General features: G+C 39.9%; 2 protein-coding genes, 1 long non-coding RNA gene and 1 other non-coding gene across 10 annotated transcripts in view; 2 read left to right on the forward strand and 2 right to left on the reverse strand.

Annotated features, from left to right (window-relative positions):
* Positions 1–2: 2 nt before the first annotated feature.
* LOC122873252 (fibrinogen-like protein 1) lies at positions 3–11,472 on the reverse strand. Of its 3 annotated transcripts, XR_006377389.1 has the most exons (8): positions 11,339–11,472; positions 4,294–4,462; positions 3,934–4,093; positions 3,724–3,821; positions 3,546–3,634; positions 2,289–2,506; positions 1,423–1,585; positions 336–468 (listed from the first exon to the last, which is right to left on the reverse strand). XR_006377389.1 is itself a non-coding variant. In XM_044189718.1 (7 exons), the coding sequence occupies exons 1-7, from the start codon at positions 11,456–11,458 to the stop codon at positions 261–263; spliced, it is 1,062 nt and encodes a 353-aa protein (XP_044045653.1). In that variant the 5' UTR covers positions 11,459–11,472; the 3' UTR covers positions 3–260. The 3 variants fall into 3 exon arrangements, 2 of the variants coding, with proteins under 2 accessions (XP_044045653.1, XP_044045654.1); XM_044189718.1 differs by lacking the exon at positions 1,423–1,585 and having other exon boundaries at positions 3–468; XM_044189719.1 differs by lacking the exons at positions 1,423–1,585; positions 11,339–11,472 and adding an exon at positions 7,335–7,868 and having other exon boundaries at positions 3–468.
* Positions 3,985–5,060, forward strand: LOC122873254. 2 transcript variants are annotated; one of them, XR_006377391.1, is made up of 3 exons: positions 3,985–4,122; positions 4,304–4,541; positions 5,000–5,060. It is a non-coding gene; the product is annotated as an uncharacterized LOC122873254 (long non-coding RNA). The 2 variants fall into 2 exon arrangements; XR_006377390.1 differs by having other exon boundaries at positions 4,997–5,054.
* On the reverse strand, positions 8,535–8,626 carry trnar-ucu. Its single transcript is given in 2 exon segments — positions 8,535–8,570; positions 8,590–8,626. It is a non-coding gene; the product is annotated as a tRNA-Arg (tRNA).
* LOC122873250 (myotubularin-related protein 7-like) overlaps positions 10,511–25,340 on the forward strand; it is a 35,904-nt gene continuing 21,074 nt past the window's right edge. For 2 of the 4 annotated variants that reach the window (XM_044189710.1, XM_044189707.1), the window contains exons 1-9: positions 10,530–11,007; positions 12,222–12,347; positions 14,778–14,940; positions 15,152–15,309; positions 18,813–18,941; positions 19,209–19,343; positions 20,095–20,227; positions 20,509–20,618; positions 22,697–22,822. In XM_044189710.1, coding sequence (XP_044045645.1) covers positions 10,984–11,007; positions 12,222–12,347; positions 14,778–14,940; positions 15,152–15,309; positions 18,813–18,941; positions 19,209–19,343; positions 20,095–20,227; positions 20,509–20,618; positions 22,697–22,822 — 1,104 coding nt within the window. In that variant the 5' untranslated portion in view covers positions 10,530–10,983. Of the gene's footprint in view, positions 11,008–11,669; positions 11,801–12,221; positions 12,348–14,777; positions 14,941–15,151; positions 15,310–18,812; positions 18,942–19,208; positions 19,344–20,094; positions 20,228–20,508; positions 20,619–22,696; positions 22,823–25,340 lie in introns of those variants that run through there. The other 2 variants (XM_044189711.1, XM_044189709.1) reach the window with 2 other exon arrangements.

Here is a 25,340-nt window from a genome sequence, read left to right on the forward strand (position 1 = left end):
GATTAAAGCAACATTGTTTTATTTCAAATATTAAAATAAATTCAATGGTACACATTTTTGAAAACGTCAAACAGTAGGAATAAGGGAAAAGCTTAAGTGAGATGACACTGACTTTACCCAGTTTGTACCCTGTAACAGATGTGAATTAAGTTAAATATGTAAAAAAAAAAGAAAATAATAAAAACAGGAAAGCTTTTCAGCTCCAGTAAGGAGACATGTTGCTTCCACACTTGCTTTCAGCCTATTGGCCATGAGGAAGATCAACGATGTCGCCTGCCGCTTTGCTGGGGTCGAGTTGTCCCGGTAACAGGGCGATGAGACGGCAGATACTCAGTGGCTCGCACCATCATGACCACGGATTTGATGGAGTACCACCAACCATGCCATGTGTACCACACCACCCCATCATCGGTCATCGCTTGGTATGGTCCTTTGTAGTAATGACCGTTCAGGTTGCCTGAATCACACCTGTCATGAGAAGGTAAAAAAAAAAAAATGTATGAAACACTCGGCCAGTAGTAACTGCTGTATCTATACACTGATGTGTGTATATTGCCATTTTGAACTTTGCTCCCTTGTTTTTTTCCATTAGTTATGGAGCCAGGACAGTGACTTTAAATTTTGGCATTAAAAACAAAACCAGAACTGAAAAAGGAAACAATGGCATTGAAACATTTGTAGTGGAAAAAGTTGTATTGGTACTGAAACAAGTATTGCTATTTTTTTTTTTTTTTTGCTACTAGTTTTGTTATTTCATCTTATTTTGATATTTTTTGCATTCTGATGTGTTTTTCAATGACCATGTTCTCCTCTTTTCTGCATGTCACTCTTTTTTCAGTGCCAGTTTTTTTACCCTGTCAGTTTTTTTTTCAGTGCTACTGGTTTTCAGTTTCAACTTTCTGTCACCATTTTGGCGTGGAGGGGAGGGAGCAAGAAGAGCGTGATTTACATATAATCTGCATACTGAGGAGAGCACCTCACTCTTCCTAATCCAGCCATCCTCTTGTCTGCTCCGAAGCCTCTGGCATCCCCGCAAACCTATGGCAATGGCTTCCACGAGTGTGGTTGCCACGAACAAATAAAGGCCGGTCCCAAATACAGGCCAGGGGGAAAAAACAAGGGTGGACAAACTCCTGGTGGCTGTCATGGCCTGTATTTGGGACCGGCCTTTATTTGTTCGTGGCAACCACACCCCTGGCCATTATTATTATTGACTACTTATATGAGAAAATACAGTATAAAATGTGAGAAATTATGTGAGAAATGATTCACATAGAGCCTAATGATAACGTAAGCTAGCTGTCACATATTTGCTAATATTAGCGCTTGACCTCTGCCAGACCAGCATAATGTCAGTTAAAAGTTCATTTTAACCAGCCCGGTTATATGTGAGTAAAGAACAGCAGAGAGAAACAGACTTACTTGCTGTTGAGAGTTCCTGGTGAACTCCTGGAAGCCATTGCCGTAGGTTTGCGGTTATGCCAGAGGCATAGGACAGCTGGTTCAGGAAGAGTGAGGTTCTCTGCTTAGTAGGCAGATTATAGAGACGCAAAGTCCCTCCCCTTTGGGTGGACCACCATGGGACCTTATTTCGGAAAAAATATGTACAGTAATCAATGTCGAGTGACAGTTTTTTGAGCGAGAGATGTAGTTCACTGAGCAGTTTCACACAAAACTAAATGGTACTACAACAAACCTATGACAAAGTGTCACTTTCTTGACATACAAAATTATCCTTTAAATTGACAAACATCATATGTGTAATTCATGGCACAACTCAAAAAAAGTTTTCTCTCGCCATTGATTACTGTACATTTTTTTCCCAAAATAAGGTCCCATGGGGGACACCAGAAGGGGAGGGACTAAGCCTCTTTATATGTAAAACATGCTCTCCTTGCCCCTCCCCTCAAACCACTCCCCACCAAAACTGTGACAGAAAGTTGAAACTGAAAACCAGTGACACCGAAATAAAACTGACAGCGTAAAAATAAACTGCCACTGAAAAATTTGTGAAATGAAGAAAATATCAGAACATTGTATTGAAAAACACATCAGAATGCGAAAAATAATGAAATAATTTTTAATGCCAATACAACTTTTTCCAATACAAATGTTTTAATGACAATGTTTCCTTTTTCAGTTCCGGTTTTGTTTTCAATGCAAAATATTATTTTTGATGCCAAATTTTAAAGTCACTGTTCTGGGTCCATAATTAACTTGCAATTATGTTCTTCACAGCATAATTGTAGTGCCACAGTGAGACCAAAGTTAAAGTATCTGTCTATTACCTGCTAAACCACCAGCCTGACTTGCTGTGTCTGATACACCTGGTGTCGTTGTTTTCAGCATCGCTGTCCTGCAGCTGGTCGTAGGTGCTGAATCTGACCCCACTTGACCCCAAGCCTGGACCGGTCCATTTCTGCCCAGCAGAAGGGGGGCCATGGACGTCAGCCAGGGCGTCCCCTGCATTCCCACTGTACTCTCCCAAATGTAACTGGTACTCATCCTTTGAGTGGACAGGGGAGTATAAGCAAAGAGTTTTGAATAAATCTTTGTTGTTGCAAAAGAGCTTTGGTACATTTACATTTTACACTATTATCTGATTCTCGCACTTTTCATTTCTTAACAGAAAACATTCTAAACAATCAAAAGTAATGACTAAAAGAAATGTAGCATATATGTAGCATATCTTGCATTCACATCTACAATAGATTGATGGAGCATGGAGCTGTTGAGGTTTTGCTCTGAATGGAGCAGCATGCTTATAACTGACATCAAAATAGGCTGACAAGCTGATGGGAAAGATGGAGGGAAGAGAAAGGAGGAAATAGGGATAAATGGAGGAAAAAGGGGGTGAATAGAGATACGAAGTAGAGGAAAAAGTGTTGAGAGGAAAATTAAGGGGTAGAAGTATGAAGAGAACAGAAAGACAAAGGGATGAGAGGAGAATGAAAGAGAAGAAATGAACAGCTGGCCGGCCTGGAGTCAGACGTCCTTGCTGTTGTTTCCATAGCAAAGGCATAAAACGCAAAGAAAAAAATACATAGTCTAAATAAGACCCCTACTGTTATGGGAAATGAAGAGAGGGCAAGGTGAAATCAGAGGAAAGACAGACAGAGGGTTAAAAGTTGTTTTTACAGGATAGAAAAATTGCAGTGGATTACAAACAGACAGGGCTTAGTAGTAAATGGACTGTATTTGGTGCAGTCAGCACCTGCCATCGATGTGTGAATGTGACATGTAGTATGAAGCGCTTTGAGTGGATGGAAACTAGAAAGGTGCTATACAGCCCATTTACCAGTCCATATAATTACATAAGATTTATTAATTTGTCATTCATTCAAAATGTGTTAAATTCTGCAAAAGAGTATGACATAACTCCACTTAATGCAAATGTAAACTTGGTTCAAAATCTTGAATCTTGTAGAAGAAATCAGTTTTATTTTGCAGTGACTGTTGAGACAACCCTCACCCATGAGACAAAATTACTTTTTATTTTATTTTACTTTCTTATACTTTTTTTTTTTGCAGTGCCTCTGTTTTACCTTTTCATCGTCCACTTTGAAGTTCTTGTACTCTGCATAGCGCTGATTACCCTCAAAGTCCTCCATGTCGATCCGCAAGCTGTAGTTTCCTAGAAGACACCAAGTTACACAGGCAACCATCCTATAATGTCTGACAAATCATCCAAACACACACATACACATACAGGTACACACACACCTTGTGAGGTGAGATAGTGTAGAGGTTCATTGCCCAGCCAGAATTCTCTATCCGGGGAGTAGAGGTCTCCAAATCCATGCTTGTACTCAACCCACGCTCTGCACATACAGAGTGCACGCATTGATTATACATTCCCTTTGAATGTCAAATTTCTTGACGCATGCAGAGGATAGATTCCTATTTTAATGTGTTTGAAGTTGACACACAAACCTGTCAAAGCTCTCTTTGCCGTCTCTCCTCCTCTGGAAGACGGTCCATCCTCCTCCCTTGTTCATGTCACAGTAGACACTCAGTGCAGTGGGAGAGCCATCTGGACGAATCACATACAGCCCACTGGCCACGTTACCATCTGCAAACACCTCGGAGCAGTCTGAATGAACAAACAAAAAGATATACAAGGTAAAATATTCAAACCGGGTAAATAAATTATTTGGAGCTAATGGAAGCCAACAGAAACACACAGGCACAGACATATTTGCTTTATGACTTTGTGAGATTATTAGCGGCTGGAATTTTTTTTTTTACTAGGAACCAGACACAAACGTATCTCTCATGGAAATCTTGCCCTACCTCTGTACAGGTTATCAGGGACTAGGTGTGAGGTGGGTATGCGCTCCAGCTGCTGGGCCTGCCTGTTGTGGAGCTCCTGGATGTAGCGATGCTGGTCGTTGATCACGTTCATCAGTCCCTGGATCTCCGCTTCCACACGGACCACCTTCTCCTCACATGGCATAGGGGCCTGGACAGAGAAAGCAAGACAAGAATAGTAACACCGGTACTAATAGACCGTACACCGAGGGTTACCCTGGACTTTAAGGGTAGTTGGATGCATTATTTTACAGTACACTAATAAGATGTAATAAGCCATACTTTGTATCAAATTAGACCAAAACTAGAAATAATATGTCCTTTATTAGACAGTAAACAAACACAGCTATACATTAATTAGACACCATACACCTAAATTATGTAATCCACTTTGTACTTTACACTTATTTTAATTTTATACTTATACCCACTTGGTACTTAATTTATCTGACCTGTGTTATAGTGTATTATATTTTTTGCTTAGTACTTCTATTCCTGTGTGCACTGACGTGACAGTGAGCTGCTGGAACAAAAAAGTTTCCCCTCTGGGATCAATAAAGTATTTCTGATTCTGATATACACTCCTGTTCTCTATGAAACGTCTGTATCCTCACTACGCTGCATTTTTATATACTATGATGAACTGGTCATGGGTCACATCCCTCTCTCCTTCTGTCACTTTCAGCAGGTATTTCTGCCTCCGGAGCTGCAGAGTCTGGATCTGTGGTTGAGGGCCACCTGCTGCCCCCGTGTTCCTGCTCGACAACTGCTACTACAGTTGTTGTTATTGGCTCTGTTACTGATGCTGACATTATTCTTCCTATAGCTGTCATTCCTATTAATACAAATGTATTAATATTAATAAAGTGTAACATTATGCAAGCACATGATCTATAGCCTCCCAGGGAAACGTTAGAAGGTAAATAAATAAATGCATACATGGCCCGACATAAATGAAGATCTTTTTTGTTTTTATCTTTTCATTTAGACATGAATAGCCTCTCTTTTATCCAAAAAGTGTGTGATATATTATTTAGTTGAATTAATAGCCTAATTAATTATATGTGGAAATAGCCTGTGTGGTCTTTCCCAAATAGTGTTGTCTAAAGTGACCAGCAGAGGTCCCCACATGCTACCAAATTATTATTCAACGTTTCACATAGCCTAGTAAGAGGCTGTCAAATAACTTCATAGTCTTATGTCATGATCAAGCTAATATTCACCAGTGATGAAATGTACTAAGTATATTTGCTCAAGTACTGTACTTAAGTACAATTTTGAGGTATTTGTACTTTACTTGAGTATTTCCATTTTATGCAACTTCGACTATTACATTTCAGAGGCAAAGTTTGTACCTTTTACTCCACTACGTTTATCTGACAGCTTTAGTTACTAGTGACGGTGAAAACCATGTATCTCCATATGGGGTGATTTTGAATGTAGCTAACAATAAAAGCGAAAAACAAGTACTTGTTGTTATTGTCATATATTATATGCTCCTACTGCATCTCTACAAAAACATTGTCATTGGCTATGCTTGCGATAGATAGATAGATAGATAGATAGATAGATAGATAGATAGATAGATAGATAGATAGATAGATAGATAGATAGATAGATAGATAGATAGATAGACTCTGACATCATCCGAATCCGCATGTACGCATAAATCATCCAGCCGCCACCCACCCAAACTAATAATTGTATTCCGATTTAGAGACCCGCACTGGACATTTCTCTCCACCTCCACCTGTATTGCCTTTTAAATTATGTCGAGCAGCGCAAACTTTCAAGGTGATTTCTTTATTGAGTGTTGTATTGATGTAGGCCTATGAGTGTTTGCTTTAACCATGTAATGTCACAGCAAATATCGTGGGACATTTAGGCAGCAAAACTAAAAACTGTAGTTGACTTGACAGGACAGAGGGAAGCCTCCAGAGGAAACAGAATTAAACTTTTAGCTTCTGAACTGAATGTTGTTTTATTGATTTATCTTCTAACATTTCCCTGGTAGGCTATAGATCATTTGCTTGCATGATGTCACATTTTTATAGAATGGCCATTCTATCCTCTTGGCTTTTATTTTGAAATATTTACTTTTACTTCCGGGTCACCTGTCTTGCTTTTCTTCCTGTCTTTCTTCAAAAGGAAAAACGAACAAATCCAAATTGGACCGTTATTTGAATTTGGTTTTCTTGTTTTTTGTTTTTTGATTCTAACAACAAAAAATGAAAAACGGCTCTGTTTTTCCGTTTTTGGTTTAAAATGAAAAAAACATATTTGAATTGCTTACATCATACTTTCCTGGATCCCTTGCAACTTTCAGCTTATAGAACAAATTGAGCAACTGAGACTTTAATTTTAATTTCACTCTTCAGTATGCTAATGCTATGACTCCTCAATAAACAATATCAATGTCTGTGATTAATGAAGTAAAATAGTTGATTTCCTCATGATTAAGTCACATAATAAGATCCGTCCATCCATTTTCTAGCTGCTTATCCAGATCAGATTCATGGTGGGAAAAGGGCAAGCGGAGCAGCCCAGACACAGAATGATCACCTTGAATCCAAAACCAACATCACACGTACTTAATCTCACAGAAACAAACATACATACTATAAGTCCTACCACGTCTGGTTTGTCTTTAGCTATTGTTTTAACGTTGAAAAAATACATTTTTAAATATTAAAAGTCTTTCCAGAAACAATGTTCTTGTTACTCTGGATAAACCTTGCCATGAACAGTTTTCATTGAAACTGCTACTGTACCTAACAAATAGTCCCTATAAAAACTGTTCACAGTGAAGTCTGTGGATTTTCCAGTGTAACAAGGACACTGTTTCAGGAAAGAGATTGCTGTTGTTTTGCAAATGGCATTTTTGCCACCACAAAAGAAATTTCAGACAGATATCTCAAAACCTGCGCACATAAAACCAAATATGAATATGAATATGGAATGATTAGAAATCTCATAGTATAGTATTTAGTATGATATACTGAGAATTAGCTGGAATTTCTTACCGCCAGGGAGGCAGCCATGTGAAGAAGAAAGGCCACTGATGTGCTCATCATTCCCATAATCAATAATCTGATCGGTGACTGAATCAAACTGCCACGCTCTCTTGTCTCACTCTGTCTCTACAGTCTCACTGATGTCCTCTCTCCTCTGCCTTGTTTGGCTGTTTGATGCTGTAGCATCACTTCACTGCTCTTTCTCACTGTGACTCTGTATAGCTGGAGATTATTACACTGCACATGGATTTACACTTGGTAAACTAGTCTCCATCTAGTGGTTGGAGTAAATAGTCATCATCTCCTGCGCATACCTAGTACATCATACTGAACCTACAAACTGCCCACTCATAAGGGTTTACAATAATTTCACTTGGCTATAATTTTACTTATTTATTGTAATGGTAGTGAAAGAATGTTGGAATTATGAATGGGTGTTATATAAAGATTTCACTTTCTCCACTGTTTGTAATCCCCAGCAACATCAACAATTTGATTAACAATAAAGTCATTACCTGTACAATATATACAAGTTGTCATGTTTGGTTGTATGTTATGGAGGATGAAAAATGACTTAAAATAAATAAATACATACATAAATATATGCTCAAATATATAAACAAACACTGAAATAAATACATAAATAAATAATTAAATGTATAAATAAATTACTAACTAAATAAATGTTGGTAATTGCACAAATAAATGTATTTAATATTTCTACAAATATTATTTTATTTATTTCTGCATTTCTGTGTATGTTAATGAGGTAGGTGGTACTAACCTCACTGTAAAGCATGATTGGTCAGCTGGGCAAACCAGGCAGAAGCTAATACTTTTGCAGCTAGCTAACATCAGTAGCTAGTGTACTAGTCAGCTCAGCGTTATACAGCACTGGCAAAGCAGAAGTGGAGCTGAATCAGTCCTGTGACCAATCCTGCTTTACAATGACATTAGTACAAGTTCTGCATGAATAAATGTATTTAGTTATTGATGAATACGTAATTTTGGTCCTTCATATTGCCTAAGGAAGACTGAAAATGACTTATTCAGCAACAAATAAATACATAAATGCTGAAATAAATACATATTTACTCGGATACACGAGTTATCTGGTGGCATTGAATGTAAAAGTAACACAGACCGGACAAGACCGCATATATGTACCGGGAAATATCTAATCTATGTGGCTATGCAACAGAAAAACGTCGACTCCGGTGGGACTCGAACCCACAACCTTTGAATCACTCATCAAGTGTTTGACTAGAAGTCCAATGCGCTATCCATTGCGCCACGGAGCCACTTGTTGCGCAGGTGGGATTAACAGATAATAATTTTGAATGAGCCAAAGAAACAAGAAAAACCTGGGAACGACCAATGGTAGTCACTCCTAGATTCAATTTAATTTTCAATTGTATTTATTTATATAGCGCCAATTCATAACAGAAGTTGTCTCATTGCACTTTTCCTATGGAGCAGGTCTAGACCGTACTCTTTATAATATTATTCACAGAGACCCAACAGATCCCACCATGAGCAAGCACTTGGCGACAGTGGCAAGAAAAAACTTCAGCCAGAAACCTCGAGCAGAACCGGACTCAGTGGTGAGCGGCCAGCCGCCGCTGCCATGTTAGGTTTAATGGATGCTTACTATTATACACCAGGGTTTAGGGTGATGTTGGCGGCTTTGCGCGGCACTTTAGACTCTCTCCTCCTGGCTAGGCCGCTCTCCTCCAGTTGCCTCTGTAACTGTACTCGTTGGTAGATCTGCGGGGCATCGGTCTTGTGGACTGTTACGTCAGACCGGCACATATGGGTACTTCGCAAAACGTCATGGCCGCGCCCCCTTTTGGGTTAGAAAACCTAAGATTCAATAAATGGCAATGTAATTTGACGTGTGTTTGGGTTACAGTTTTGACAAGTTTGTATACATTCATTTCGAATTAAACAAGCCTTTGTTTTATAGACATGTCTAACAATGATTTTGTGACCTTGCCTGAACCTGAGTGTACCTGAAACCTTGATAAACTAAGGTTGATCGGATTGAACAACAGGATCCGGATCCCCAACACAGCGACCAGACATTGCTTATCCGGACATCTGTACATACAGTATGTGAATCACCAGGTGGCGTTAGGCAAAGTGGTGTCTGTAAATAACCAACCCAACTGCATGATCTGGGCTAACATTTAGTCATGTTTACTGCTGCTATACTCAGTGCCGCTGCTAGCCATTTTGGTGCCCTAAGCATAATTCCTTTATTATTCGCCCGCGCGAACAACCGGAACGGACCATCCGGCACGGGGACTAGACTAGAGCAATTATTAAATATCTTTCTTGTTCCCCCTTTTTTGTTACATATACATGGCTAAAATGTGCCTAATATTTATATAGGCTAATGAAATAATACCGGCATTTAAAAAAAAAATGTCATTAGGCTATTTTTGGTGCCCCCTCAGCACTTGGTGCCCTACGCACAGTGCGTGATGCGCGTGGTGGGAGCGGCGGCGCTAGCTATACTGTAGCCCATTACTGTACTCCAGCAGCCTCCCACTCAAGTTATAACGTTAGCTATCCATCAGGAGCAGGGCCTAACTATCACCAGCATCATTTGGCTATTTACCATACTGAGAGTTTATATTCGTGTATCTTATGTGCTTCAAAAAATCCTTAATAGGTGAGGAAATTTCCAATGGATTCCTGTTCAGGATGACAGGATGACTATGTCATGTGATTTTACTGTACAATTGCGGAGAAACGTCAAATATGAGGGAATGTTATAATGTAATTTGTGCCCTTTAAATTTTTCAAAAACTGTACAGTAAAATCACACAATATTTGACATAGACATAGCCAGGGTCATCCTCAGCAGGAATCTACTGCGAATTTCTTGTCACCTATGAAGGATTTTTTTTTAATGACAGTTCAAATATAAGGGAATTATGAACATGTTATAATGTAATTTGAGCTGACTTTCCCTTTACTTTTCTCCACAATTGTACAGTAAAATCATATGAACATTTATATGGTCATGTTAAAAAAAAAAAAAAAAAAACAGTACAGCACAATAACTTGGAATTGTATTATAACTGGTTTTCATATAATGTTCAATATAATGTCTTTTTAACATGTTATATCAAATTTCATAAATTGTCGCGGAATAACAGGTCTTTCTTCGATCTTTTTGGCCGCTCCAAGCAACCGTACCGTAAAACCACGACTAGACGCGCATTAAAATCCAAGCCGCTGCTGGCTTAATCGGGTTTTAGCAAGCGACAGCTCAGTTGACCGCAGCCTTGCGCTGGCGCGTGATGACTTGTATTTTACTATCGTTAACGTGACAGTGGTGTAGGAACGTTACGCAGTAGCTCAGCTGCTAGGAGCGCCATCACTATCTATCGGAGACAGACACAGAGGCAGCTCAGGTGCCGTTAACGACGGGCACTGGTAGTATAGAATCCTTTCTCTTCGAGTTTAATCGAACAAACCCAGGATACAGAGGGAAGGAAATCATGGGAAATATTCCAGGGCAGGTCTGGAACAGCAGCCACGGAGAATACAGCTCATTTGCTGACGTGAAACAGGGAATATAACAGCTGACGGTAAAAACCACAAAACACGCACTCTTTCTCCATCTCCACCATTTTGGTTGTCAGTGATGGAGCACATCCGGACGCCCAAGGTAATAACACTTGGCATTTCAACACCAGTGACCTGTCTCTGTGCTTCGTTCTTGTTTCTCTGCCGATGTGCCCATTCGTTCATGCTAGCTGTTTGTTCAGTGATACGCTAGGTCCTTCTTCCCCTTCTGTCTCTATCCATCTCTCCACCCCATCGGTCTCTGCCTCCGCTACACGGCGCGGCGCGGCGCGGTGCTGTTCAGTACATGTGAGGCATCCCAAAACTGACGTCTGTCTGTTACGGGGCCGCCTGCAGAAAGACGTCGGTTGATCACACTGAACTCGGACATCATGCTAATAGTACGGCGGCCGCGTGCTTTAACAAATACTTACCACCGGATTCACTGGAGACGTAAAACCTCTGTGAATGGGCTCAGCCACTGAATCCCTGACGTAGCTATAAACACACCTGGCCATGTGGCTGTTATGATGCTCATGTGCTCCTGCTGCCATAGACGTTCAATTATTTTTTTTTATGACTTCTGGAATATGAATATGTAATAAACTCGAGATATTTTGCTCTTACATCTGCTCAGCCATGACGTAACATTATGCTGACAACCACCATTTTCCTCAAAGGCACACAGGCCACATATGGACTTCATCCTCCTCATTGCACTGTACTTATAGCCCTTCACACGCATCCTTACACTGTTGGGAGGTGCCGACTGTTCATTAGTACACTCATAGGGAGCAATATGGAGTCCAGAATCCCAAGGACACTTCGATATGTGGGCTGGGGGACGCTGGGATCGTTCTGCCAATCTTCCGTTTAGAGGATGACCCGCTCTACCTGTAAGCCACAGCCTTTCAGGCTGCTCTGACAGTGTTTATAGAGGATATAACTGAGTTAATAGGGCAAGCAGAGTCTGCAGAATCTGCAATGATACATGCATTACAGTAACAAATCTTCACAACTAGTTCTTCCATGTAAACAGACAGAGGCATGTATGTTTGTTTTTCCATACAAAACTAGTTACTGAATGACCTTGAGTTTTAGATTTAGACTTTAATTTGAGCTCAGTGATTATAGCAATCTGTTGATTCATGCCAGAGGATACTGTGAGCTGTTATTACAGTTAAATAATATGTGTTATGTTTATGTGTGTGTCTTGGTGAGTGAAAAGACATGCCATATCTTATGTTCCTAACTATTCATCGTGTTTGATCGGTGTATTTTTTCATCTCTGATATTTCGTGTGTGTGCCTCTGGTAGGTGGAGAATGTGCGGTTCCTGGACCGGTCGTCGGGCCAGAGAAAGGCCAGCATTGGGACTCTCTACCTCTCTGCCACACACACCATCTTTGTAGAGAACAACCCCGAGACACGCAAGGAGACATGGGTAAGCTGGAAGCAGGGTGGTGCACCTGTGAGTCCATGTCACAGTCAAGGTGGATACATTTAATTAATAGTATTAATAATATAGACACTGTATTTCTCTTTATTCATCATCACACCACTGCCTGCTTGAGATCTCAGATAGATTGGTCTAAAGTGAATCCTGGCTTTCTTCCTTACTTTGCTGACTCCCTGATACCCTATTCTTACTCTGGATTGGCTGTTCCTTTGCAACTGAATAACCTGCTTTCAAATATTCCTCCATCCATATATCCACCAAGAAACAGAATATCTGCCTATTTCTAGATATAGTTGTGAATTTTACTATACAGAACAGAAAAAAAAAATATTTTTACCCTTTAAATGTGCACCAACAGCAGCCTCCCCTGAGGCTGTAAAACAGAGACATGCAGACAGATTTGTAACTGCAAGTGAATGGCAATATGAAGACATGTTGTGACAGAAACTTGATCTGAAACATTTGTTTGACAGTTAAACCCGCTGGATAGCAACATTCATTTCATCATACGTCGTATTAGTTATAGAAATATCAAAATAGTTTCTCCAAGCAAGATATCAAAAATACTTATTTCAATGATGTGAATAACAGCTGAATGAAACAGAGATTTTAGAAGATAAGTTGATCTTTTCATCCTTTGACTGTTGAAGAAAGGCTGGATAAAGAATGCAGTGTAGCTGTAGGCAACATCAAGCAGTGTTCAAAAAGTTACGTGGAGGTTATTGCTAAAGATGTTCCAATGCATATTCAGTAATTGTGTTTATTACTTAGATAGAAAATTATCTTCGACATGAGATCATCACTCTTGAAAAAAAAATCAGTTAAAGTACATTTAGTAAATCCAGTACAAAAGGAGAAGCACATAAAAGTTAAAGAAGAAATAAAATAATCACAATGACACACACTGTCTTCAGCAGTAGCCTTTGGCCTTGCAGCTACAATATGTCTTTCTGCAGCTCCTCCTCTTCTGTATTATTAAGTGTTAAGTGTAGAATTGTCATGATGACAGGGCACTGGGAAGTTTGAATCTAGCAGAGTGAAATCTTCTTCTGGCATGTTCATATTTCCTAGCCTTTTGAAAGAGCTGGTATGCCCCAGCACTGTTAGGATTGTGTGAGTGCTTTCAAATCTCCTGCAGGAGGTGGTGGAGGACACGGCCCTGTCCCTCTGGACCTGACTAGATACAACACACATCCAGGGGTGTCAGATTTCACCCAACAGGCGCCGACTGTGTCTACTGGATTAGCAGGAACAAAGAAGACAGATTCCAATTATCTTGTGTAAAAAAAAAAAAACGGCTGCTAAAGCAACCGTCTACTTCTCCTTCTTCTTCTTTGTCACCGCACAGCATTAACGTCCTGTGAGAAAAGCCCAGGAGCTTCCCCATAAACTGACGTTGACATTCTTTCCTGAATATTTTTGATCACAAGACAGATTACACAAAAATGTGACACGTGTTGATGCTAGTTTTGTTTTTTATAGTGCTGTGTTGAAGGAAGTTGTGTTTAGTGCATAATCAGTTTATAATCTAGATGTGTTTATTTTTATCAAAGCAACCATATTTGCATTTCCTAGATTTTAATGAATTTCTGATCAGAAAGCAACACACGAACATTGGTGGGAACCAAGGTTGTTTTGTTTGGTAGAGCCTGGGAAGTTGCTGATTAGCACTGTTATCGCAGGGGAGAGTGAAAGTCCTTTTGCCAGGAATCGTATCTATGTGGCCGGCTCCTCCTGTTCCACAGAAGTCTAGGATAAAGTTCAGGCAGACAGGTGTGTTGCTTAGCAACGGCACATAACCCTTGCCTCTAAAATCTTACCCATCAGAAAGTTTCCTTGTGTAATAGCGCCTCCTAGTGAGTAAAAGTTCAATGGCATACAATCCCACCTTTAATTCATAACCAATCAGAGACTTTCAGTGACTTCCGTGTTTTGAACATTGACCAACCAGAAACATCCCATCCCATCAGGAGGAGCTCAGTATGAAATGTTATAAAACTAATGCCGGGAGAAATGTTGTTGTCCTGCATTCTGAATCCAGACCCTTCGTATTCCAGATTTATATTGTATTTTCTGCAAGCCGAAGAATAAACTACATTGTACTTAATGAAGAAGGGAGTTTCATCCTTCTGTATTTGTATACCTCAGTGTTTGGTTCCTATGAACCTGATAGTGGTTATTTATTTAAAGTTATTGAAGGCTGAACAAGGAAAAGAAAATCAACCACGGCAGCTGATTGATATCACAGACTTTCAGTTAAAAACCTAATTAGTTATTCACAAAAGGACCTTATAGAGAAAATTGAGCATTGTGCATGTTTTTGTGTGTATTTTGTTAGTGTGCACCTCTCAAGGTTGGGTAAAGAATGTCCACATTGGGTAATAGGAAAGATATGTGTGTCTGTGTGTGTTTCAGGTGTTGCACAGCATGGTGAGCAGTGTGGAGAGGCCACCCACCATCCCCGCCGGAAGTCAGCTGATCCTCCGATGTAAGGACTTCCGGGTCTTCCAGATCCTCATTCCGCAGGAAAGAGACTGTTTGGACATTCACACCTCATTGGTCAGGTTGTCACGACCAGGTGTGTGTCTGTGTATTTATGTGTGCAAGTGGTTAAATGTGTGTTAAAGTGATTTCATGCACACAAACACTTGTCTGGCAGGGTGTCATGAACAGGTGTGTTAGTGTGTTGCTTTTACAGTATGTTAAGCACATATAAAATACATTTAAAATTATTTTAAATTGTTCCTCTCCTCTCCTCTCTTCTCCTCTCCTCTCCTCTCTTCTCTCAGAGAAGTACAGTGAGCTGTACTGCCTGTCTTTTAATCCCAATGTGAACAAAGAGGAGAGAGAAGAGTCATGGAACTTCATAGACCTCATGGCCGACTACAAGAGAATGGGAGTTCCAAATAACCTGTGGGTCGCTACAGCGGCCAACAGCGAATACAGGGTCAGTCTAATTGTGACATGTGCGTAAAGTGTAGGGAAAAAAATAGTACAACCAATCAGTTGGGGAGTTTGAATTATTTTTTTAAGAGATGAGGGATAACTTTATGTTGGATGATGGTGTTAGAGATGGCGGTGTTAGAGTTACTTCTTGAATAAAACAGGATGGAGTTGAAGTGAAGTTCTACCTCTACTAAAGCCATAATTTACTCTCTGGTCTGTAGCTGTCTACCTATTTCTCTTGTTAAGTGCAGTGAATATGCCTTGTACTCAGGACATTTACAAGGTCATAGATAAGATAGTACAAGAGAGTCAACTTCTTAACTCACATTTTTTATATATTATATTAAAAGCCCTATCTCGAGCCAGTGTTTGGTTTGTCCGTTCTGGGCTACTGTAGAAAAATGGCGGTTCAACATGGCGGACTCCGTAGAAGGGAACCCGCTCCATCTGTAGATATAAACGGCTCATTCTAAGGTAATGAAAACACGATTCTTATTTTCAGGTGATTACACTAATGAAAACATACCTATGAATATTATATTCCATTTCTGCCAATAGATCCTCCCGAATGTTACACACTGGACATTTAAGTATGAGGCTACCGTCAGCAACTGGTTACTTAGTTTAGCACATAGCCAAGAAATAGCACATAACCCTCTTTGTGCCAGCTGCTGGCGGTAGCTTAATATTTAACCTAGACACTTGAGAATGGTATCGATCTTCTCATCTAACTCTCGGCAAGAAAGCCAATAAGCACATTAGTAAAATAACGTAGAGCAATTTAAAACCAAGTCTGAAATGTCTTCAATAGTCAACCTTATCAAGAATATACGTATGTACATAACACTACAGTACTATGATGTATTACATTACTCCAAAGCATGTTAAATGGTGCTGGTAATTGTAGTAATGGTATTGGGAAAAAAACAATCAGCAGTAGAGTGACCATTCTAAGAATGTATAGTAATTCAGTTCAGTTTTATTTATATAGTGCTGATTTATAACAGAAGTTATCTCATTTCGACAGTGGCAAGGAAAAACTCAGGGTGGGCGGGTCCGCTGCCGGTTGGGTTGATAGAGAGAGAAAGAGAGAGAGAGAGAGAGAGAGAAAGAGAGAGAGAGCATACTGTAGCACAATGCAAATTCCACATAGAATTTTAAAATAATAATAATGTAATGGTAGGGGTAATATTAATATTAATAAAATAATAGTAATAATAATGATAAGAATAGTAATAATAATAATAAGACTAATAATAATAATTGTAGTAGCAGGTGTTGAGCAGGAACATTGGGGCAGTAGGAGGCCTGCAATCATAGATCCAGACTCTGCAGCTCCGGAGGCAGAAATGCCTGCTGAAAGCAACAGAAGGCGAAGTCGAGAAAGCACAAAACTACGGGAGAGAGAAGATGTCGAGTTAGTAACATGCATTAATGGGTTTCAGTCTAGTCATCTGGACACGGTTTTCAGAATCAAGACGTTTCGGCTCCCATCCAGAAGTCATTCTCAATTGTGAAAATAGTTTGAGAACTTTAAGCTACTCTGTGTGCTCTGTGCGTAGGCCCTGCCCTCAGGAAGGAGTTTTCCTGAGTGTCTGCTGTTTACCCTACCTAGTTTCGCCAAACTAGACAGGGTAAACAGCAGACACTCAGACTTCTGGATGGGAGCCGAAACGTCTTGATTCTGATTCTGTCTAGATGACTACGACTGAAACCTTTTCTACGATGCATTAATGGGATAAGAATGCATATAGAGGGAGAGGGAGAGGAGGAGAGAGATGCATCATGGGAAGTCTCCCGGCAGTCTAGGCCTATAGCAGCATAAGTAAGGGATGGTTCAGGACTCACCCAAGCCAGCCCTAACTATAAGCTTTATCAAAGAGCTTTAAGCTGCCATAAAAACCTGGATGACCTGCAATTTTCTGATGTTAAACTCTTTAATCAGGATTTATATTTTATCTCCCACATGAAACAAACTTCAAGGACTGTCTTCTTTCACCTACGTAACATTGCAAAAATCAGGCACATCCTGTCTCAAAATGATGCCGAAAAACTAGTCCATGCATTTGTTACTGCTAGACTGGACTATTGCAATTCCGTACTATCAGGCTGCCCAAATAAGTCCCTTAAGAATCTCCAGAATGATCCAGAATGTTGCGGAATGTGTACTGACAAGAACTAGGAAAAGAGATCATATTTCTCCAATTTTAGCTTCTCTGCCCTGGTTCCCTGTAAAATCCAGAATATAATTTAAAATCCTTCTCCTCACCTACAAAGCTCTTAATGGTCAGGCACCATCGTATCTTAAAGAGCTCAAAATACCTTTTTACCCCACTAGAACACTGTGCTCCCAGGATGCAATCCCTCTCCATCTGTATACATTTTAATCCCGTAGTTTTGTGCTTTCCCGTCTCTCTCCTCTCTACTGTTGCTTTCAGCAGGTATTTATACCTCCGGAGCTGCAGAGACTGGATCTGTGATTGTGGGCCACCTGCGGCCCCCGTGTTCCTACTCAACAACTGCTACTACAGTTGTTGTTATTGACCTTGTTACTATTATTGTCATTGTCCTATGATGGCGGATGGCTGCCCACCATTGAGTCTGGTTCTCCCCAAGGTTTCTGCCTCACTGTCGCCAAAGTGCTTGCTCTTGGTGGGAATTGTTGGATCTCTGTAAATAATATTATAAAGAGTACGGTCTAGACCTGCTCTATAGGAAAAGTGTAATGCGTTAACTTCTGTTATGAATTGGCACTATAAATATAAATTGAATTGAAAAGTAGAACACTTTTAGAGGAACCATTTTACTGCAGAAAGAGTACCTTTGCTGTAATACTTGTGCTTTTACCTTAGTAAGGTTTAGAATGCAGAACTTTTACCTGTAGTGGAGTATTTTCAAAGTGGGGTTGGTATTAATACATTTGTTTAAGTAATGGACCTGAATACTTATTCCACCTCTGGTTAGCACACCCACAGCCTAACTGCACCTGTGTGTTACCAGCTAAGCCACCCCTTCAAGGAACGTGGCCTTGTGGGTGACCTGTGGTGACTTCTTGTACTCTCGGTTTTGGTCCAGACTATGAAAAGCTAGCTAGTTAGCAGCAATGAGTCAGGCTAGTCAATTAAAACAGCCTAAAACCGGAGGTCTTCCAAATACGTTTTGGAGCTGGAAGCTGCGGGTAGAGTAATCAGAGTGATCAGATGATTGATTGCGTTTTGTCTTTTGATTTTTTTCCGCCACAGCAAAAAGTAGTTGCTAACTAGCTAGCTTTTCACGGTTTGGACCTGAGCTCTGCTTTGAGGTGCACGCTTTGCTGTTTGCTGTCCCTATTTTTCATATGTTAAAAAGGCCAAGAATTGGTTGACAGTTTCTCAAAATGGTTGCCAATGGCAACCTGGCAACCATTATTGTCGAGCCCTGACAATAACAGTTTCTTTAACTGTGAACTAATATGTATCTAACTTGGGGTCATTGATGTTAAAATATGTGTGTATCCTCTCTCAGGTGTGCGATACGTACCCATCAGAGCTGTTTGTTCCAAAGTCGGCCACACCCACCATCATCATGGGCAGCTCAAGGTTCAGGAGTCGAGGACGATTTCCTGCTCTGTCTTACTTCCACCAGGACACACTGGTTAGTGTGACGCATAAGCACACACACAGAGGAAGAATTATGTGAATATATGTTTTGGAAGATTGGACTGTTAACTTACCCTTTAAGTAAGAGTTGAATAGGTAACAAAAGTATTCACATCATCAAAATCACATGTTGGAAATAATGAATAAGTGAGGGTTTAAAAAAAAAAAGTTTTACCTTTCTGCTGATACAAAGAGAGAGAATCTTGACAAGATCTGTACTAATAAAATGTGTAATGTGATAATGACAATGATTTTCATGCAGGCAGCAGTGTGCCGGTGTAGTCAGCCACTGTCAGGCTTCAGTGGACGCTGTCAGGAGGATGAGATGATGCTGCTGGCTGTGATGAAGTCCAACCCTGGCAGTGACTACATGTATGTGGTGGACACCAGGCCCAAGGTAACACACACACACTTCCTCACTCACATCCAAGTATAGCCACAGTAGGTAATACAAATATACAATGATAGAAAAGGTTTCAGTCGTAATCATCTGGACACTGTTTTCAGAATCAAGACGTTTCGGCTCCCATCCGGAAGTCATTCTCAATTGTAAAAATGGTCTGAGAACTCAGAAATTTAAGCTACTCTGTGTTGCTTAAGCCCTGCCCTTAGGAAGGAGTCTTCCTGAGTGTCTGCTGTTTACCCTGCCTAGTTTCACCTGAAACTGACCTTCTTTTGTTTCCATGATGGCCCAGTAATCAGGTCTATTGTTTTCTGGCTGCACCTCCCTCATCACTGTTAAGTACCTGATTAGCATATGATTGGCTTGACCAAGGTGTTAATACACTGTGGTAAACAGTTGGCAAGTTGAATCTCAGACCACCATTTCTGTTTAAAAAGGGGTTTTATTTTTTCACAAAATGGCTTCTTTGACTCCTCTTTCAAACCAACTCTTCTCTCTACTCAGAATCTTCACCTCACTGTCTTCAAATGTGTGGTTTGTAGCTTTTAGATGCAAATGCACGGCGCTCTGCAATCCCGAGTTAGCATGTTGTCGGGATTCCTGAGGGCAGGGCTTTTCTACGAGGGAACACTCCTGGACGAATGAGGGACTACACCGTTAAATATACAATGAGTTATAATATTCTCATATGTAGTATTCTTCTGTGTGTGTGTGTGTGTGTGTGTGTGTGTGTGTGTGTGTCCAGCTGAACGCCATGGCAAATCGAGCAGCAGGTAAAGGCTATGAGAATGAGGACCACTACACCAACATCAAGTTGCAGTTCATTGGCATCGAAAACATTCATGTAATGAGGAACAGCCAGCAGAAAATCATCGACGGTATGAAGAAGAAGAGAGTGTGTGTGTGTGTGTGTGTGTGTGTGTGTGTGTGTGTGTGTTGAGCAAATTGTGTAAAGATGAGATGGGACCAGGGAAACAGCTGATCGAAGAGGAAGAAAAAAAAGATATCACACAGAGCTGGTATCAGTAAATACACAGATGTCTGATAGCATCTTTTCCTATTTTCCTATGTGTGTGTGTGTGTGTGTGTGTGTGTGTGTGTGTGTGTGTGTGTGTGTGTCTTTGTTTGTAAACTTCTTCTCTCTCTCTCTTCCATGGAGTTGGCGAGATGAGATCTCCATCCATGACTGACTTCCTGTGGGGTCTGGAGAACTCTGGTTGGCTCAAACACATTAAAGCCATACTGGATGCCGGGGTCTTCATAGCCAGGGTGTGTACGCAGACACTCACACACACAGGCAGGCACTCAGACAAACATACACACTCCCACAGCAACCACAAGCGTTTTAAGCACTGAAACGATCTGATTGGGTTATAATAATATAATCTGTGTAAAAACTCATAAAACTCTGCCTAATCAGCTTTGGAGGTAAACAATTGGTGACCAACTATATGCCTCATTTCAGTATTATGGAAATGGTTACAACACAAATCAAATTGTCTTGACGCAGCATGCATTTCAAAATTCATTTTCAGGAAACTGAAAGATGGGAAAAAAGAAAAATCGGGTGTTTACTATTGGCGGTTTAAATGGCGAGATGAGACAATTAAAACAATTTTGAAACAACATTTACTTATCTGTGTATATATGATATATTTTTAACCGTAAAATCACAACTCTTGTTTATGTACATTTAAAAAAAATATATTTCACACTTGCTTTGGCAATGTAAACATCTGTTTCAACATTCAAAATTCTGTTTAATAAAGATACACAACAAAGACTGTTGTAAATGCCAGGTGAAAAGCCAATGAAGGTGAGACATATACTGTGGCATGTTCATATTAACACATTGGCATATTTCGTTAATTATACGACAGTAGTATAATTTCCATGAACAAATGTGTTGATTTGTTCCATTGTTTTGTGTTGATTGCAAATTATATTCTCACATTTGCTAACTTATGAATTCATTTCAATTCAGTTTTATTTATATAGCGCCAATTCATAACAGAAGTTATCTCATTGCACTTTTCCTATAGAGCAGGTCTAGACTGTACTCTTTATAATATTAATTACAGAGACCCAACAAATCCCACCATGAGCAAGCATTTGGCTTCCTTTAAGAGGCAGAAACCTTGGACAGAACCAATTGAAATCAGAATTGAAATCAAATTAATATTCTGAGCAATTATTTTGGATCTATTCTAATTAATCAGATGGTGATCAGCTGTGATAGAAGGAAGGGGTGGGACTGAGTCTTGGTTTCTTCAGCAAACATGTAGGAAACTTGTGTAGAACGGGGCATTGGTACAGTCTTTGACCTCACTTTAGACTTAGAAATGGTTTGTTATTTTTGTTTAAATTGAGAATAAATCAGACAAATAAAGGCAATAGAATCAGCTGCTGCAGTGTTGTGATTTGGACTGTTTAACATGTGAGTCAAGAAGCGGAGATCTGTTAAGTTGGCACAGTTTAAAAGAATTTAAAAGAACAGGCCACGACAAAATGAGACCATCACTGAGAGTACAATCAGCCTCTGCTAGCCTCCAATGGTTTTATCATCACTTAATTGAAATATTTTTTGATTTATCCATTAATAGTTTAGTCTACAAAAAATGGAAAAATAATGAAAAATCACAATTTCCCAGAGACCAAGCTGATATTTTCAAATTGCTTGTTTTGTCCGACCAAAATTTCAAAACCCAAAGATATTCAGTTTGCATTTAGATAAAAAGCAGCTAATTCTTACATTTAAGAAGCTGGAACCAAAGAATGTTTGATATTTTTACTTTATAAATCACTTAAATAATTGATCAAAATAGTTGTGAAATAATTTTTTGTTGTTGCAAAGGAAATTTAGAAAATTGCTTTATGGCACAAAATGGAGATTGCTTTATAAACTAAAAGAGCATATGATCAACATGTTAAATTACTTTAGAAAAGACACCGTAAAGGTAAAGAGTGTTAGAATTAACATCCACTTTGCGCTGCTGAAGTGATCGCCATGTTTGGACATCAGCACACAATGGCGGTCCCAACACAAAAACACAGATGGTTGACCAGCAAAAAATTTTTAATCGGGCTCAACTTTTGCCGCAATGCAATGTAACGTCACCTTACAAGGTGCTGCATTGACCGATCAAATATCTGCAAGCTTGGTAGATTACTCTGTAACATGAATGCCGTTTGTCTACTGATAACCTCACAATCATTGCTATGAAATATAAAATGGTTGCCACTGTGATAACATTTGGTTTGATAACCTTTTGATACTGCTGTCATTTTAACTGCTCTCTCTCTCTCTTTCTCTCTCTCTCTCTCTTTCTCTCTCTCTCTCTCTTCAGGCAGTTGCTGATGAAGGTGTCAATGTGTTGGTTCACTGTTCAGATGGCTGGGACAGGACGGCCCAGGCCTGCTCTGTAGCCAGTATACTGTTGGACCCATTCTACAGAACCATCAAAGGACTCATGGTAACACACACGCAATATTGACAATCTCTTATTCTTATTCTAAGACCTTCTAAGTTCTTGTCTCTTATTTGATCCTACTCTTCCTCTGTACTCTTTCTCTTTCAATTTTATTTATATAACGCCAATTCATAACAGAAGTTATCTCATTCCATTTTTCTTATACAGCAGGTCTAGACCGTACTCTTTATAAATTTGAGCAAGCACTTGGCGACAGTGGCAAGGAAAAACTTCCTTTTAACAGGCAGAAACCTCGGGCAGAACCAAACTCAATGGTGGGCAGCCATCTGCTGCTGCTGTGTTAGGTTTTGAGAGAGAGAGAGCGAGAGACAGAGAGAGAGAAAGAGAAGGGGGGTGGGGCAAAGGGAAGCACAATGCAAATTCCACCTAGAATTTTAAAATAGCAATAATGTAATGGTAGTGACAATATTTATAAAGTAATAATAATAGCAATGATAGTCATAGGACAATGACAATAATAGTAAAAAGGCCAATAACAACAACTGTAATAACAGTTGTCGAGTAGGAACACGGGGCCAGCAGGTGGCCCACAACCACAGATCCAGTCTCTGCAGCTCCGGAGGTAGAAATACCTGCTGAAAGCAACAGAAGGAGAGAGGAGAGAGACGAGAAAGCACAAAACTACGGGAGAGAGAAGATGTCAAGTTAGTAACATGCAGTAATGAGATAAAAATGCATACAGATGGAGAGGGAGAGGAGGAGAAAGGAAAGAGGTGCATCATGGGAAGTCTACCGGCAGTCTAGGTCTATAGCAGCATAACTAAGGGATTGTTCAGGACTCACCAAAGCCAGCCCTAACTATAAGCTATATCAAACTGACAGTCAAACTGGGACCTGATTCCACAGGAGAGGAGCTTGATAACTGAAGGCTCTGCCTCCCATTCTACTTTTGGATACTCTAGGAACCACAAGTAACCCTGCATCCTGGGAGCGCAGTGTTCTAGTTGGATAATATGGTATTATGAGCTTTTTAAGATACTGTGGTGCCTGACCATTAAAAACTTTGTAGGTGAGGAGAAGGATTTTAAATTCTATTCTGAATTTTACAGAGAGCCAATGCAGAGAAACTAATATTCGAGAAATATGATCTATTTTCCTAGTTCTTGTCAGTACACGTGCTGCAGCATTCTTGATCAACTGGAGAGTCTTAATTGGCTTATTTGGGCAACCTGATAATAAGGAACTGCAATAGTCCAGTCTAGTAGTTAGTCGACATCGTTTTTGGACAGGATGTGCCTGATTTTTGCAATGTTACGTAGGTGAAAGAAGGCAGTCCTTGAAGTTTGTTTCATGTGGGAGTTAAAGGATAAATCCTGATCAAAGATAACTCCGAGGTTCCTTATGGTGGTGCTGGAGGGCAGGGCAATGCCATCTAGAGCAACTATATGTTTAGATAATGTCTCTCAGAGGTGTTTGGCGCCAAGTACAATAACTTCAGTTTTGTCAGAGATTAACATCAGAAAATTGCAGGTCATTCAGGTTTATGTCCTTAAGGCATGCTTGAAGTTTAGCTAACTGGTTAGTTACATCTGTCTTGATCAATAGATATAATTGGCTATCATTCGCATAACAGTGAAAGTTTATGGAATGTTTCCTAATAAAATCTCCTAAAGGAAGCATATATAAGGTGAATAGAATCGGTCCAAGCACAGAACCTTGTGGAACTCCGTGACTAACTTTGGCATGCACGGAGACTCACCGTTAACATGTACAAACTGAGATCGATCTGATAGATAGAATTTAAACCAGCTTAGTGCGGTTCCTTTAATGCCAACTGAATGTTCCAGTCTCTGTAATAGGATGTGATGGTCAATGGTGTCGAATGCAGCACTAAGATCTAACAAGACAAGTACAGAGACAAGTCCATTGTCTGATGCAATTAAAAGGTCATTTGTAATTTTCACTAGTGCTGTCTCTGTGCTGTGATGCACTCAAAATCCTGACTGAAAATCCTCAAATAAACTGTTGTTATTTAGAAAGTCACACAACTGATTGGCGACTGCTTTGTCAAGGATCTTAGAGAGAAAGGGAAGATTAGATATAGGTCTATAGTTGGCTGAAACCCCTGGATCAAGAGTGGGCTTTTTAAGAAGAGGTTTAATTACAGCTACATTAATGGACTGTGGTACATAGCCTGTTAATAAAGACAGATAGATCATATCCAGTAAAGAAATGCTAACTAAGGGTAAAATGTCTTTAAGCAGCCTAGTTGGGATGGGGTCTAAGAGACAGGTTGATGGCTTAGATGAATTAATCGTTGAAGTTAGTTGAAGAAGGTCAATAGGAACAAAGCAGTCTAAATATATATCAGGTTTTACAGTTTGTTTCGAAGGTTCCTGTGTTTGAAGATAAATCGGTACAGGTTGAGGGCAGTACGTGATGATTTTTTTCTACAATAGTTAAAATTTTATCATTAAAGAATCTTTTAAAGAAGTCGTTACTACTGAGGTATATAGGAATACATGGCTCAATAGAGCTGTGACTCTCTGTCAGCCTGGCT

The sequence above is a fragment of the Siniperca chuatsi genome, linkage group LG3 (genome assembly GCF_020085105.1).
Source record: "Siniperca chuatsi isolate FFG_IHB_CAS linkage group LG3, ASM2008510v1, whole genome shotgun sequence".
In the NCBI taxonomy this organism is placed as follows: domain Eukaryota; kingdom Metazoa; phylum Chordata; class Actinopteri; order Centrarchiformes; family Sinipercidae; genus Siniperca; species Siniperca chuatsi.

Coding starts and splice junctions, on each gene's coding strand:
- LOC122873252 (XM_044189718.1), bottom strand. CDS start 11,458: ATGGCAGCAGGAGCACATGAGCATCATAACAGCCACATGGCCAGGTGT. Junction 3,822..3,933: donor GGCAAAGAGAGCTTTGACAG/GTTTGTGTGTCA, acceptor CTGTATGTGCAG/AGCGTGGGTTGAGTACAAGC. Junction 2,507..3,545: donor TCAAAGTGGACGATGAAAAG/GTAAAACAGAGG, acceptor GTCCACTCAAAG/GATGAGTACCAGTTACATTT.